Source organism: Nothobranchius furzeri, chromosome 3 (assembly GCF_043380555.1).
Source record: "Nothobranchius furzeri strain GRZ-AD chromosome 3, NfurGRZ-RIMD1, whole genome shotgun sequence".
NCBI lineage: Eukaryota > Metazoa > Chordata > Actinopteri > Cyprinodontiformes > Nothobranchiidae > Nothobranchius > Nothobranchius furzeri.
The window spans coordinates 48,570,753-48,584,689 of NC_091743.1; the positions used below are offsets into that span (position 1 = coordinate 48,570,753).

The following is a 13,937-nucleotide window of genomic DNA, read 5'->3' on the forward strand; positions in this document are numbered from 1 at the left end:
CAAAGGTCTATGTGATAAATGCACATTTCCAGATTCTGAAAAAATCAGTCTTGTATATTTCAATTTTATTCATTTACAAAAAATAAATAGCTTTTCCACAGCCAAAAGTTTTTTTTCTATTTTCGTAATTAACATTGTTTTTTTACATAGCAAAAAACCCAATAAATAAATACTAAAAGCCTTTGTGTCAGTAACAGATATCCGTCTAACCCTTTATTTATCAATTTAATGTACTGAAATGTCATGTCATGTCATGGACTTAAAAATACTACAATTTATTAGGGATGTAAGAACCTATCGATATGGCAATATATCGTAATAATTTTCCTGCGACATTATATCGATATTCAAAAGCAGTGTGTCGAATTTTTGGAAGAATTTGCATGCAAACATTTGAGTATTTTCTTTTTTTGGGGGGGGGGGGGGGGTGCAAGTCAGACACCGACCGCTAGGTGGCAGGAGTGTGCAGTGGGTTTTGTTTCCACCATTGAAATGTAAATCCCTCTATGATGGTTCAGATACCTCATATTAAACATGTTAATTATCATTTTCGACTGTTTATTTAATTTTCCTATAATAAATTCAGCCTAAATAATCGCTAATATCATCTGGCTGAATGTATCACATGTATTGTATTGCCAGAATTTCACCAATACACATCCCTACAATTTATGTAAAAAGCTAATTGGAATATTTTACCCGCCAATGTTCAGAAAAAGTTCAAATATAGAGTTGGTAGTTATAATGTGAGAGGAAGAAGCTGCCTAGATTTTGGTATTTCTGTGGTTGAGGTTAAATTATGGAATAGCCTGGACAAGAATCAAAATGATTAAAAATTACTACATGTATTAAAAGTATGAAATTAATGGTATTCAGGAATTATGCAAACATAATTTAGGACAGCGTCTGTGAAGTGATTGGGTGGGCTGAATTAGTTTTATTGAAAAGGGGGACAGAAAATATTTAAAAAAATCTCTGCTCCATGTCATTCTTTTGTTTGGTATTGTTTGTACATACTGTCTGTTTTCTTTGTTTTTTTTTTTTTTCTGAATGGGAAAAAAAGTAAGTTAAGTGGTTGTGGCCTAGTCATAGGAGTGTCCATCCTGGGACTCGAGGATCAGGACTCAAATCCAGTCAAGTCACACCAAAGACTTCAAAAATGGAACCCAATGCTCTATAGCTTGACACTCTGGCTTAAGGGGTTAGATTGGGGGCTTGAGCACAGCTGAAGCTCACTGCTCCCCATGGGGGTCAAATGCAAACATGCAATTTCACCAGTGAGTGATGACTAATGGGACTTTAATGATTCATTAGACACCAGACACAGTGCTGTGATGTATCTGCTCACTGTCAAAATCAATATTTTAAGCCTTTAATAGCAGAAGAGTTTTATTGGAAGCAAAATTTTAAGTGTTGCCGTCAGAATAAACAAAATTAGCTGACAATGCAAGCAGTAAAACCCAAGTAATTTTCACCAAAATGAAAAGAAACCCATGAAAGGGTATGAAAACCTTTTTTTATTTCCTCAGATGTAAAGTTCCATTTTTAAAATAGTTGGGCTAGAAAGCACCAACTTGCTCTCGCCAACATTTTTGTGGACTAACATGATCCAACACCATGTCAGACCTCAAAATGAAACAGACATGAACTGGCCTACAACACTCCTCAAGAAATGTCCCCATAACATTTTGTCTCCATCATTCATAAGACTAATGCAAGTTCCAGGTCTGATAGAAAAGTTTATTAACTGATGCACAAAGTGTAATTTCAACCTTCATAACAAAAAGAAATGGCAGTCGATGTAGCGGTTTGTTCCCTAAAATCAGACAGATTTTTACCTTTTTGTGTATTTAAAAAAATATTCTCTTGTTCAGACTGCATAAAATCTAATGTGGTTTAAACCATTGCAGTTTCAACCTTAAATGTCATTAACTTTTCCTAAAATCCCAAGAAAACTAATTAAAAACGGTTTGGATAACGATAAGGTTTTTTTGGTTGCATAAATTCATGAAGAAAACAAAATAATAAATTAACCCTTTACTGCATCATCACATCAAAAATGTTTTTAATGCAGTGTAAAATGAAATCGTCGTCTGATTCCTGGAAAAACACGTTGGGATAAAACATCCAAAACAATGAAATGATTTCTCACACAAAAGAAAAATCTGATGGGTCTCACAAACCAAAGCTTTAAACTACCAGGATCCACAACTGTCTCCATAAAGTCATAGAATTTAAAGACCTTCATCAATGGTTACAGGAACCCAAATCTTTTCTTTCAAACAAATCAATAATAAGCTATGCAAGCTGCCAATATATTTTTCTGAAAAATAAAAATATAAATAAATAAATAAAAAAAATAAAAACTACAAATTACCAAAACCTTTTTAAAAATACTGTAGCAAATTCTGATAAGAAAGCCCAACATTTACAGTGGAACTTTATATAAATGCAGTAAAGGGTTAACGTCAGTGTAAAATAGCCAAATAAATTGATGCTGATGTTTTTATAAATTAATTTTATCAGTCTGTCAACTCCAATCTATGTCATGTAGAGACTGAGAGAGTCCAGGGGGATCTGGTCATAGTTTCTTGTCTTTGGGGTCTTGAATGTGTGAAAGGTTTCATTTTGCTGCCTCCATCTCTTCAGTCGGCTGTCCAGCTGCATTTTCTGCTGTTTTTGAAGCCTAAAAGGTGGGAAAAGGGTTCAAATTAAGCAAGTATGACACAAATCAGAAGGAAGTAAATTACAGATCGCTGTGGTATAGCTTAGGTTGTGTGCCATTTCGTTGATGAAATACTTTTGTTTATTTGCCAATACCGATAAACTGGCATTAATGCTTCTAAAAATCAGCACATTTTGTATGGAATGACAATTATTAAAGCAGAATTTACATTATGTACACACACCACACATTTACGCTTCGGAGATCACATGACTAAACAAATACACCCCCCCCCCCCCCCCCGAAACAGATAAACAAATGGAAACAAGATGGACAAAATATTGGTTGTCAATATCCGGCCCAATTTTATTTATCAGAGATCCTGATTTGTTAAAAAATGAACAACCGCGACACCGATATTGATGCCGATATATTATGCATCCCTAAATAAGACCATAAAAGCAATGACTAACAAATCTGATCAGAAAATGGAAAAGATGGGAGACCGGAAAAAAAAAACTAATCAGCAGATGGGACAAGCGGGACTAGATGAGAAAAGAACCGATTAGAGTCCGGAGCCAGGCGTTGTTTGACAACGCTAGCGATAACCAGACATCATATATCGATGTCTATGCTGGTAACTGTTAAAAGGAGAAAATGTCGGCGGCTGGGGAAAATAAAGCATTAAATATGACCATCTGAGAAGTATTTGCTTGGTGAGTACACATCTGGGGATTCCCCTGGTTTCAAACGTGTTACAGTGTTGAGCCTGGACCACACAGTGATTTTCAGCTGTCCTAAAAAAAAATCCTTTGTCGTGAACAAAATTGTGTCAAAAAACAGTGAACCTGAGGGCGATTTGCAAGTCTGTGGCCATATAGTGAGACCGGCTCTGCGACAGCTTTTTGAGCACCCTCACGACCTAACTCAGCCTCCAACGGTCTACAAGCACCGCTTGAAAACCTACGGCTCCTGTCTGCAGCCGGCCAATGAAAATACATCTTTGGGACGCCAAAGCAGCAAGACTCCGCCTCTGAGTTTAAAATGCAGATTATAAATAAAACACAAAAACAGGATATCCCTTTGCTGTTGGTGGAAATCACATATTAGACCCGATAAGGATGGGTTCAGTAGTTTTGTTGCTGAGGGACAGAGGAAGACTGTGCGAGTGAGTGGGTGTGAAAAAGGAGTGATGAGATGTCATGGAGCGGAGTAAACAGACAGAAATTGACGGCAAAACTTTCGATAATGGAGCAATCTGTGACAAATAGATTATTTCTCTGTAGTTTAGTGTTTATTTTTGATGGAGAATTAGCTGCTCAGCTGGATGATGGAAAACAGACTTGCAGTCAGAGGATAAAGCAAGGGTGTCGAAAATGATGTAGCGGATCAATCCTTCCTCTTTGAAGAAGAGCCGACACTAAAAATAAAAGTCAGCAGTGGCATTTTTTTCTCTTTTCAGCATTGTTGGTTTGGTTAGCGGTCCGCTTTTATTGACGTACGCTTTTGGGGTGTGTGCTCGTGACGAAACGGGTCCTGCTGAAGCGAGACACTGTGCATTCTGTCTCACTGAAATCTTTCGCCGTACAGCGTGCCACCTTTCTGGAGTTCTCACAGTGTTACATGAGCAGTCCCAGACAAATGCACAGTGTGGTCCTGGCAGTAGGGGAGAGCGTTGATGGTGGGGTCAGGCGTAGGTCACTGCTGGCGCTGAACCGAACCAAACTCACGGAGCGGCATGTCTGGTTGTTTACTAGTTTTTCCTTTCACGGTGCTGCTACAGCCGATACGATCAGCGTTCTAGCTGGTTTTTGTGAGGAGAAACGTTCCGGTGACCCACCTTGAACAATTAGGCTAATAAATACACCTGAAAACAATTCTTACCTTTAGTTTACCTCCTCGTATTATTTAAGTAACACCTTTTTGATGTTATACAAGTTCCTGTCATGTTTACAAATATTACTGCACATTATGCCGTTTTTGTAAATTTTATTAATATTGAGGCACAATTTCCAACAGTCAGTGTTCACTTTGGTATTTTTCAATAATTGTTTTTTATTAAAACAATTATAGTTTTATTGATCCATAGTGTGAAATTTGAACTTTTCATATTTCTTTACAGTTTCAAGTGGGTGTAGTTAACATTTCCTGTACACAAGTTCAAAAGATCAGAAACAAAATACATATATTTTAGTAGACTAAAATTGCTTTTTATTTACTAAAATAAGACTACAATTAAATTTAAATGGTCAAATTAACAGTGTGTGTGTGTGTATATATATGCTTACCTTCTTTTTCTTCTTCTTCTGCGTTTTACGGCTTGCGGAGCTCTGTAGTAAAGCCTAGCAGAGACGGAAGATGTTTCAAACAAACTGCTTTTCTGTAAGTGAAACTTTTCTCCCGGGACAATAAAGTTACACACCTTTAGTTCTGGATCCTGAACTTCATGCTCCGACTTGTAGAAATCTGGATCGAAGAGACCGTTGGTGATTCTATGAGGCCCGTTGGCCATCAGCAGCACTGTGAACTTAAACTGTGCAACAAACTCCCCTGAAAACATTGAAAGAATTATGAGTGATAAAAAAAAGTTTATCTATGAAACCGTGTTTAACAGAAGAGCAAAACACTCACCCTCTTTCTCATGCAGCACACTGAAGGGCTGCAGCAGTTCGTGTTTGGCACACTCTACCACTCCAAGACGGGCTTTGGGCTCGTCCTCAAAAGCCCTGATGGAAAATGAACATTTTAAATTTACTTTAAATTGGAGTACATTAATATTTAATCTGTCAGTTTAAAATGTCAACAGGGCATTGGTAAAAATAAATAAAATAAACTAAGTATAAAGTGTTGTGTTCTGACCTAAGAGTGAAGGGCATGGCATCAAAGCGTCGCTCCACTTCACTGAAGAAAGTACGAGAAGTCTTCATCTTCAAACCATACTGCTTACTGGGGTCTCGCTTATAAATTGTGGTCCTCAAACCAGAATCTCTGGCCTAAGAGTAGACAAAAGACTTTTAAAGTTTTACCGTATGAGCCAGATGATTGCATTTGTAATGAGAACAGAGACACCAACCTTTCCTTCACCCGTGCTAATCAAGACGTCCACAGCGTATACTTCATGCACCTCAAACTCTGCCTTCTCATGGTCCTTCCTGCAAATCAGAAATTTTCATTTTTTTATACATTTTAAACTATATTTAGTAGCTCACAAACCCAATGTTCCAATAGTTTTCTTTGCTAATTAGACTAACGTATTTGATTCTGTAAAAGCAAAGTGAAAGTCTCCACATCCTTAAGGATGTGGAGAGGAGCGGCGTGTTTACTCTCGTCTTACATGAATCTTTATGCTACTTTTTAAACTATTTTGAGAACACACAGCTCAAGTTTCCCTCAATAAAGTTCAGGTTTTCAGTCATCTGACAGAATGTAGTTTGCCACTGGCTGGTTGTCTTCATGTGTGCTTTAGGGTTGAGCCATTTGTATTAACTCATTCACTGCCATTGACGACTAAAGTCGTCATTGGCATTTTTTTACTGTTTGAGCATTGGAACGAGCCCCCGCGCTGAGAGAATAAACATCTCAGCCCTGAAGCCGATCTTCATCCGCATACGTCACAGATCACATGATCAGGAAGCAGACCATCCATGTGTTTGGAGATCGTTTTGGGCCGTTCCTGTAAAAAAAGTGAGGCGCGAACCGGAGAAGCGTCTGCCGATCACAATTCGACAACGGATTATGAAAGAACGGATAACGCTCGAAACACACGGCTTCTTCCTGATGTAAGAGGTAAGTCTCCTCTTTGTTTAGGTTGTTTTGGCATCGACATCATGCTAGCGCGCAACATTCTGTGACTCTTAAAAAAAACAGTAAAAACGGTGAGAAACGCTGGCAGCGAAGGCCGTTAGTGATCAGGAAACGGCTGGCAGTGAATGAGTTAAGTCTCCCACCGCCAATCATCATTCCAATAAATGATGGATAGGCGATTTATTTGTGCGTGTGACTATGAGCAACGTCGTGATGCACGGACTGATTCACAAATACAGCAAAAGTACAAACAATGATTTTTTTATTTTAAATAGGAGCGCAGCGCAAATGTTTGCTGGACAAGAAAGTTTGTTTTTTCTTTTTGTTTAATGTTGTATTTGTGGGTTGGTAGAGTGATGTATAAACAGCTTGTATTTAGGGATGCACCGATGGATCGGCATTTGATCCCAATCGGCCGATAACGCCCCTATCGGTTTAGGGTTGTCACAGTAACCGGTGTAGCGGTAAACCCCGGTAAAAAAAAAGTTGACAATAATAATAACCGTCTTGTTTAAAAAAAACTATATTATCTCGGTGGGACTACAGTGGCTGCGGTGTAGGCGCGGTGACCCTTACCAGCCACCGTATCATCTGCTGAAGTTGCTGGCGGCACATGCACGCTTTGATGTTTACAACCAAAACGTTCTTGAAGCTAAAGCTGAAACAATGGCCAAAGGAGGAGACAGAGACGCTTCAAATCTCATAACACATCTGCGTGACCATCACCCACAACCCTACAGTCAACGCAAGGCAAGCTAATGTTAGCGTTTTAGCTAAAATGCGTGATCCGAGGATTTGGGTTGAGGGAGAATGCGCTACCTGCATATAAACCGTGTCGCAGACACCGCCATGTTGAAATGACGCTATGCATTACGGGGCTTCCAGGGGCAGATAAGAGTTGGTCTCTCTCCGAGAATAATTATGAATTTAACAATGATTACTGCCTGATGACATTTTCCCACATCTGCAAAGCTCACTGGAAGAACACAAACCGAGGACAATATTTTCCTGATATAGGGTTTATTACTCAAGTAAGGGTAAAAAAGTATCCGATTAGAAGGCTACTTGAGTACTGAGTATCATCTGATCTAAGATTTTTAAAATGATGACATCAAACAGACATAAAATAAGAAGTTATGGGCAAATATTGGTATTTTAAAGACTAAAGGGAAAAAATGTCAACAAATAAACAACATAATTACAAAATAACACATTTTAGGCAAAATTTAGACAAGCTGAGGACAATATTTCCTGACATACAGGGTTTATTTAATTGTGTGAAAATGTAGCACGTTTAAAAAAAATACCGCGATAATACCGAAAACCGTGGTAATTTTGGTCACAATAACCGTGAGGTTAAATTTTCACACCGTGACGACCCTAATACAGGCCATTTTAGATTAGGTTACATTTCCTTTATTCCCAGATTATGTAGTTTGTAGCACTCATTATAATGTTGTAGAAAATTTCTGGCCAATCCACGTGATCGGTATCGGTGATCAGCATTCTTTGATATCGGTATCGGCAGCAAAAAACCCGATCGGTGCATCCCTACTCGTATTAAACACGGTGAAGCCTCGTCTGTTCCAGGTAGTGACCCTGTCCTGAGTTCAAACACACCTTTGCTGGTCTGTCGGGTTCTGGATAATAGTCTTTTCTCCATCAATGACATGCTGCTTTAACTGGTGAGACAGCATTCCTGCAAAACACAAAAACAGAAACAATAAATGTCAAGCGTGAGTGTGAATACGTCCCCTTTGTCTCCATGAGTGGTGGTGCGATGGACTGGTGACCTGTCCACCTCTCGCCTCATGACGGCTGAAGCACCATCTCACCATGACTCACTCAGGACTAGGAAGTTCAGAAAATGAATAAATGAATCCCAGTTGCCGAGTCTTGAAAACAACCTCCCACAGGGTATGAATCATGCTCTCCCAATTATGATTAAATCTAAAGAATCAGCCGACTGAAAATCAGACACTCACCCTCAACCGGCGAGCATTTGAATGAATGTGCAATCTTGTTCCAGGCTTCTGTCACTTGAGTGTTCTGAAAAACAGAAATGTGAATAAATTTCAGTGTTTTCATTAATATAAAATGTAACACACAATGTCCTCTGAAACATAAATTACCTGGTTGCCGGGTTTCACAAGACGTAAAGCTGCTTCTGCACACAGATAGGCTGCTTTGATGACGTCTGCTTTCCGGCCTGTGATGGGGTTTTCCTGCAGAAATAAAAGTCTTTCAACACGTTCACGAGGTATGTTTAAAACAGACAAATGAAGATATAAAAACAAAGTTCTTACTAGGGCTTAGGGCTAGGCGATATGGCCTAAAATTAATATCATGATATATTGAGGATTTCACTCGAAAACGATAAATGGACAATAACTACAGGTACGCGCAAAAGCAAGTTTTTCACTAGAAGGGGCTGTCACAAGGTGGTACAGCTTCTTAAAGGGACATGAATGTTGCCAACCTACACACATCTTGATTTTTATTATCAAATTTATTGACATGGGAAAAATTATCCCATTAAGTGTCAGAAATTTCGATAACGATAAATTTTTTTATTCATTGCCCAGCCCTACTAGAGCTGCCCAATTACCATATTTTCCAGAGTATAAGTCGCACCAGGCATAAAATGTATAATGAAAAAGAAAAAAAACGTAAGTTGCACTGGACTATAAGTCGCATTTTGGGGGGAAATTTTATTATTTGTCTTACAAAATCTGAGACCAAGCGTTTCACATTGCAAGACAAGTACCGGTAACAATAACAGAATAAACAACCAGGGCGCAACAGCGCGCCACGGCCTCCAGCAGAGGATGGCGGTGTTTCAAACTCTCCCAGCGGGCGGGGAGAGTGCCCGCAGCACTCCGCCACAGGTTGCAGCAGGTGATGGCGGTGTTTGAAACCCTCCCAGCGGGGCAGAGGAGCTGAAACCTGGACCGGAGCCGGCCCGCAGCAGCGCGCCACGGTCTCCAGCAGGTGATGGCGGGCAAGGGAGCCCAGTCCTGGTCCAGAGCCAGCCCGCGGTATACATAATTTGGTATAGAAGTCGCAGGACCAGCCAGACTATGAAAATAAGTGTGACTTATAGTCCGGAAAATACGGTAATCGATTTTTAATCACAATTACGATCTGAGTTTTGAACAATTATAAAAACAAAACAAGCCGTTTATTCATTCCTCCCTCGTGGTTTATGCCAAGTTGCTAATCGAGCGCAACCCCTCACCCAACAGCGTAGCCAAGTCTTAGCAACTTGTTGCTATTTCTAACAAATTCAGATCCCCTTCTTTGACTTTTTTTTTAAAGTACCTAGCCAAAAACCTAAAAACATTTCTGGTAACCCATGGCTATTTTCTGGATAACCGTCATCGATATTTCCATCAGGTTAGCAGAACACCCAGCCTGCGCTCCCGATCTTCCGTCCGCACATTAGGAAAGGGAATGATGAGGAGGAGCCGGAGTGAGTGACACACAATGTACCCACGCAGGCTACTGAGCAGCAAAATAAACAGCTAAATGGGCACGCTGTACATGCACATGCAGCGTGCACCTGATCTACAACATAGATTTTTATTCGTTTCTAATCATTTTATAGTATCATTGCACATTAAAACTCTTGCTGGCAGTATTTGCATATATTTTTATTAAACTGAGTATGTATTGTATTGGGTACGCTTAAGTAAGTGAAACCTCAGCCTATACCCTTTCGGTCATAAAGTGCAATGGCTCTTTTTATTCTAGGAATCAGGAGTGGTTTTTGTGATTATCTTGTTTCTTTTTTATTTATTTTTCCCTCTAAATGTGCCCTGTGCAATTTAATGACCAAACAAACAAATAAATAGTTAAATAAAATCAACATGAATTAAAAATTTGTTTTAAATAATCAAAATCTCAATTTCAGTCAAAAATAATTGTGATTATCATTTGTCATAATCAAGTAGCCCTAGTTCTCACCTTACTGGCTCCCACGACAAAGCTATAAGCAACGTTAGCAATGAAGCCATCAACGTGAACCCCAAGATCTCTGCAGAAAATAAGACGAGCCAGTGAGAAGAAACAAGGTTTCACACTTATGTTAAGTTCACCGAAGCTGCCAAAATCACCAACATGGATAGAGACAACAATCAGTCCAGACAAGAAGTGAGGAAATTTCTAAATACATTTATGTTTATTCTGCTTTTACCAAAACCACCTTAGAGCTTTAACCTTGTGAGCATGTTTGGTTAAAACCAGAGTACCTGGAGAAAAAGCATGCATGCATGGGGGAAACACCCAAACTACACTAAACTAACTGATCCTGTGTCCTGTGTTTCCCATTGAAATGATTCCAGCCGCGGTGCAGCACCACGTCTGAGTCTATGTAGGAGAAACACTGGTCCTTACTGTGAGGCAATAGTGCTACCTACTGCACCACCAGGCAGCCAATACTAACTCCATTAGAGAAAAAAAAGATACTGCATTTAGTCAATCGGTGAAAAAGATAAAACAGACAACCATCCAACAACATCTAACCCATGAAAATCACTTGTTTGCCACACAGGGGGGACAGAAAGCCACACAGAGAACTCCCTCACACACACACAAAGGACAAACCATTACACAAAAAGTACAACACACTGAACACAGAGACTGAAGACACACAAGGGGGAAGGACAGTGCAACATTGATGCTGAACATGGTGCCTACATTTTAACCAGATCCCCATCTTTAAGTGTGTAGTCTGGGTCACTCTTCAGGGGAGAGAAGTGGCAAACACAGTTATTGACTGAGACGCTGGTGGGGAACGCAATGCCTAGAAGAGGAAGAAGAGAACCACCAAGTCTTCATTTGAAAATCACCCACAAATCGAAATGAGAAAACTCCAAAAAGGATTGAAGAAAGCTATGCTCGTAATGTTAAAACTTTCAACTATTTGGACAGTTTTTAAAAGCACCTGATCAGAAAAGTCCAATATATGTGTGAGATAAGTTATGAAATGTGTTTTGTCCTCCAGCTGGTTTTACCTCAACTTAAACACGTTTCCGACTGTTTGCCTTTTATGCTTTACCTTTCTTCATGTCCTTCTCCTTCTTGAAGACTTTTCCAGTCTCAGCCATGATATAGGCGTCTCCCACCTCACACAGGCTGAGCACAGAAACCCCGGGTTTGGCTGCTTCAATGACTCGACGGAGAGCCTCTGGGGTGAGACAAATGGCACGAGGCAAGGTGACAATGATTAACAGGACTCTGATAACATGACATAAAATCAGAATTCAAGCATTAACCAGTGTATTTTGAGTTGTGAATGTACTGACTCATGATTTCATATTCTGTGTGTGACAGTAAACAGCAGGTGTGTGATGGCAGAAGCTGAAACTAAATCTAGGATGCTTACACCCTAAGCCTTGGGTCATTGTTTATATAACCCCAGAGGGATTGCTTTGTTTGTGAGTTACTTGCAAGTACACTGTAGACAGACAAGGAATGATCAGATTCGGCCACATGTCATGGGACATAATTTTGATTTAAAACAAAAACCGACATCCCCAAATTTAGGAGGAAAGGTTTGTGTTTGTATGCCTTACAGTCATGTATGGGTCTCAGGCAGCACTCCTCGGCTAACTTGATTTTGTTTGCTATGCTGATGCCTCCCAAGAAAGAGCTATGGGCTGAGTTAAACGTGTCTAAACTAGTTTTTATTTCACAATTTCTTTTCCTACTCAATCAAACAATGGCACAAAAAGCATGGTTTGAGATGAACCATAAAATACAATAAATAAAGAACCTGCTAATTAAACCAGACATCGCAACCTGTGATATTAAGGTTTCTAATATTTATAAGTTTAAAGGGATTGATATCCAAATGTCAAATTCATTTGGCAATAAGTAAAACAATGTAAAGCTGCTAAAATGGTTAGTGAGAAATTAGCATAAACTGAAATATTTAAGAGTAAAAATGTATGTTGTATACACTTATAAACGTGATTAAATAAATACACAAATGAAGTATTTTTAAAAATAATAATGTTCTCCTTTTATCGTTAAGCTTGTTAGCGTTTTACAGGCAGTTCTTAGGCTGAGCTAGCTGGTTAGTTAGCATCATACCCGTTAGTTAAAACAGCAAAACCCAAGAATAACCTTGAAAAGCAGCAGCTAGCATTAGCAAAATTAGTCAGCTAAAAGTGAAGGAGCTGCACCTGTTAGCACAGCATATGTCCGCCTCGAATATAGGAAAACCACATGGCAGCTGTTGCTGCTGCTGGGAAACCTGTTAGCTGCCAGTACAACAGGCCGAAAGGGGCAAGTTGTCCCATTCTATCTCAAACGACTACTACTTTTCCTTAACTTACGGTTAGCAATGTCACCACCCATCTTGTACTTGGTGACCACCAAGTCTTCGGCTATGGTCTGTTCCTGCTCCTCGTCTGACATCTTGGCAGTGGTTTCAGTCGTCTAGCGGCCCAGAAAGCGGCAGCTATCCGATGATCTGCTCGGTTCAAACCGCTTCCACCGCGCGAGCCTGCCACGGATCCAGAAACCCCTCCCACGTTATCGATCCCGTCGGAGCATTCCCAGCCCGCCAAAATGCGGGAAGTATGGCAAGCCGAGCTACTATATAATACCGATCATGGGCGTAATTTTCACTTTAGAAGGGGGGGGGGGGGGGGGGGGGTGTATCTTTACAGTATGTAATGGGAAACAGGCTTCAACACAAATGGTTGTTTTCCGTTTGGTCCTAGAGCTCAACCAGTGTCAATTTAATATAGTGTAATGTTGTTTTTGGATGGTAAAAAGTGCAGGGGTCAAAACTTGACTTTGGAAAAAGTGTGTGTGTGTGGGGGTGGGGGGGGTGGGGGGGGCATGTCCCCCCTGTCCCCCCCAAAATTACGTCCATGATACCGATATTTTTAAGACTTGTTAAAAAATTCAAATCAGCTTCCACCATAAAAAAGAGGAAATTTATCTGTATAGCACTTTACACAGCTAAAACTACACAATGCTTCACTAAAACAATACAAATATAAAAGCAGACAAAATAAAAACAATGAAACTGATACAATAAACAAATTCCATTTGTAGATAGAAGAGACAGGGGAGGGGTGGCATTAGGCCCGGCTACTTGGGCTCAAGCCTCGAATGTTTAATGAAAAGCCCCGGATCTAAATCGCGGAAGTAACATGCAGTACCAAATTCCAACAGAGAGGGAGGAGCTGGCAGTAGTCTGTATACAGCCTGCCTGAGCCTCCACCACTGAAGAAGAAGCCCTTCAGCAGCCAGCTTCTTCTACAGTCTGCCTGAAACGCATGAGTGAAGATGGACATAGACATTTTTTAGACAAAAAGTACCGCGACAGAACCCCATGATACTGGTGTTGACTCAGGTTTGTGAGTCTTATTTGAAAATATTTGTTGTGCTGCTGGTTTGCCTAAAGTTAGCTTATCAGGTAAAGTTGTTGGAGAAAGAAAGGGAATATTTA

The 13,937-nt window shown here is 39.9% G+C and overlaps 1 protein-coding gene across 1 annotated transcript; it reads right to left on the reverse strand.

Annotated features, from left to right (window-relative positions):
* Window positions 1-1,719: 1,719 nt before the first annotated feature.
* pa2g4a (proliferation-associated 2G4, a) lies at window positions 1,720-13,088 on the reverse strand. The gene is made up of 13 exons (XM_015959769.3): window positions 12,811-13,088; window positions 11,529-11,657; window positions 11,168-11,273; window positions 10,436-10,505; window positions 8,602-8,694; window positions 8,455-8,518; window positions 8,090-8,168; window positions 5,739-5,817; window positions 5,525-5,658; window positions 5,297-5,391; window positions 5,088-5,215; window positions 4,954-5,007; window positions 1,720-2,686 (listed from the first exon to the last, which is right to left on the reverse strand). Exons 1-13 carry the CDS (start codon window positions 12,890-12,892, stop codon window positions 2,624-2,626), a joined length of 1,176 nt encoding a protein of 391 aa, XP_015815255.1. The 5' UTR covers window positions 12,893-13,088; the 3' UTR covers window positions 1,720-2,623.
* Window positions 13,089-13,937: the final 849 nt, after the last annotated feature.

Excerpts from the sequence above, each read along its gene's own strand:
- pa2g4a (XM_015959769.3), bottom strand. The coding sequence starts at position 12,892 with ATGTCAGACGAGGAGCAGGAACAGACCATAGCCGAAGACTTGGTGGTC. Across the intron at positions 11,274-11,528 it reads GGAGAAGGACATGAAGAAAG|GCATTGCGTTCCCCACCAGC; the intron begins GTAAAGCATAAA and ends TTCCTCTTCTAG. Across the intron at positions 5,818-8,089 it reads AACCCGACAGACCAGCAAAG|GAAGGACCATGAGAAGGCAG; the intron begins GTGTGTTTGAAC and ends TCTGATTTGCAG.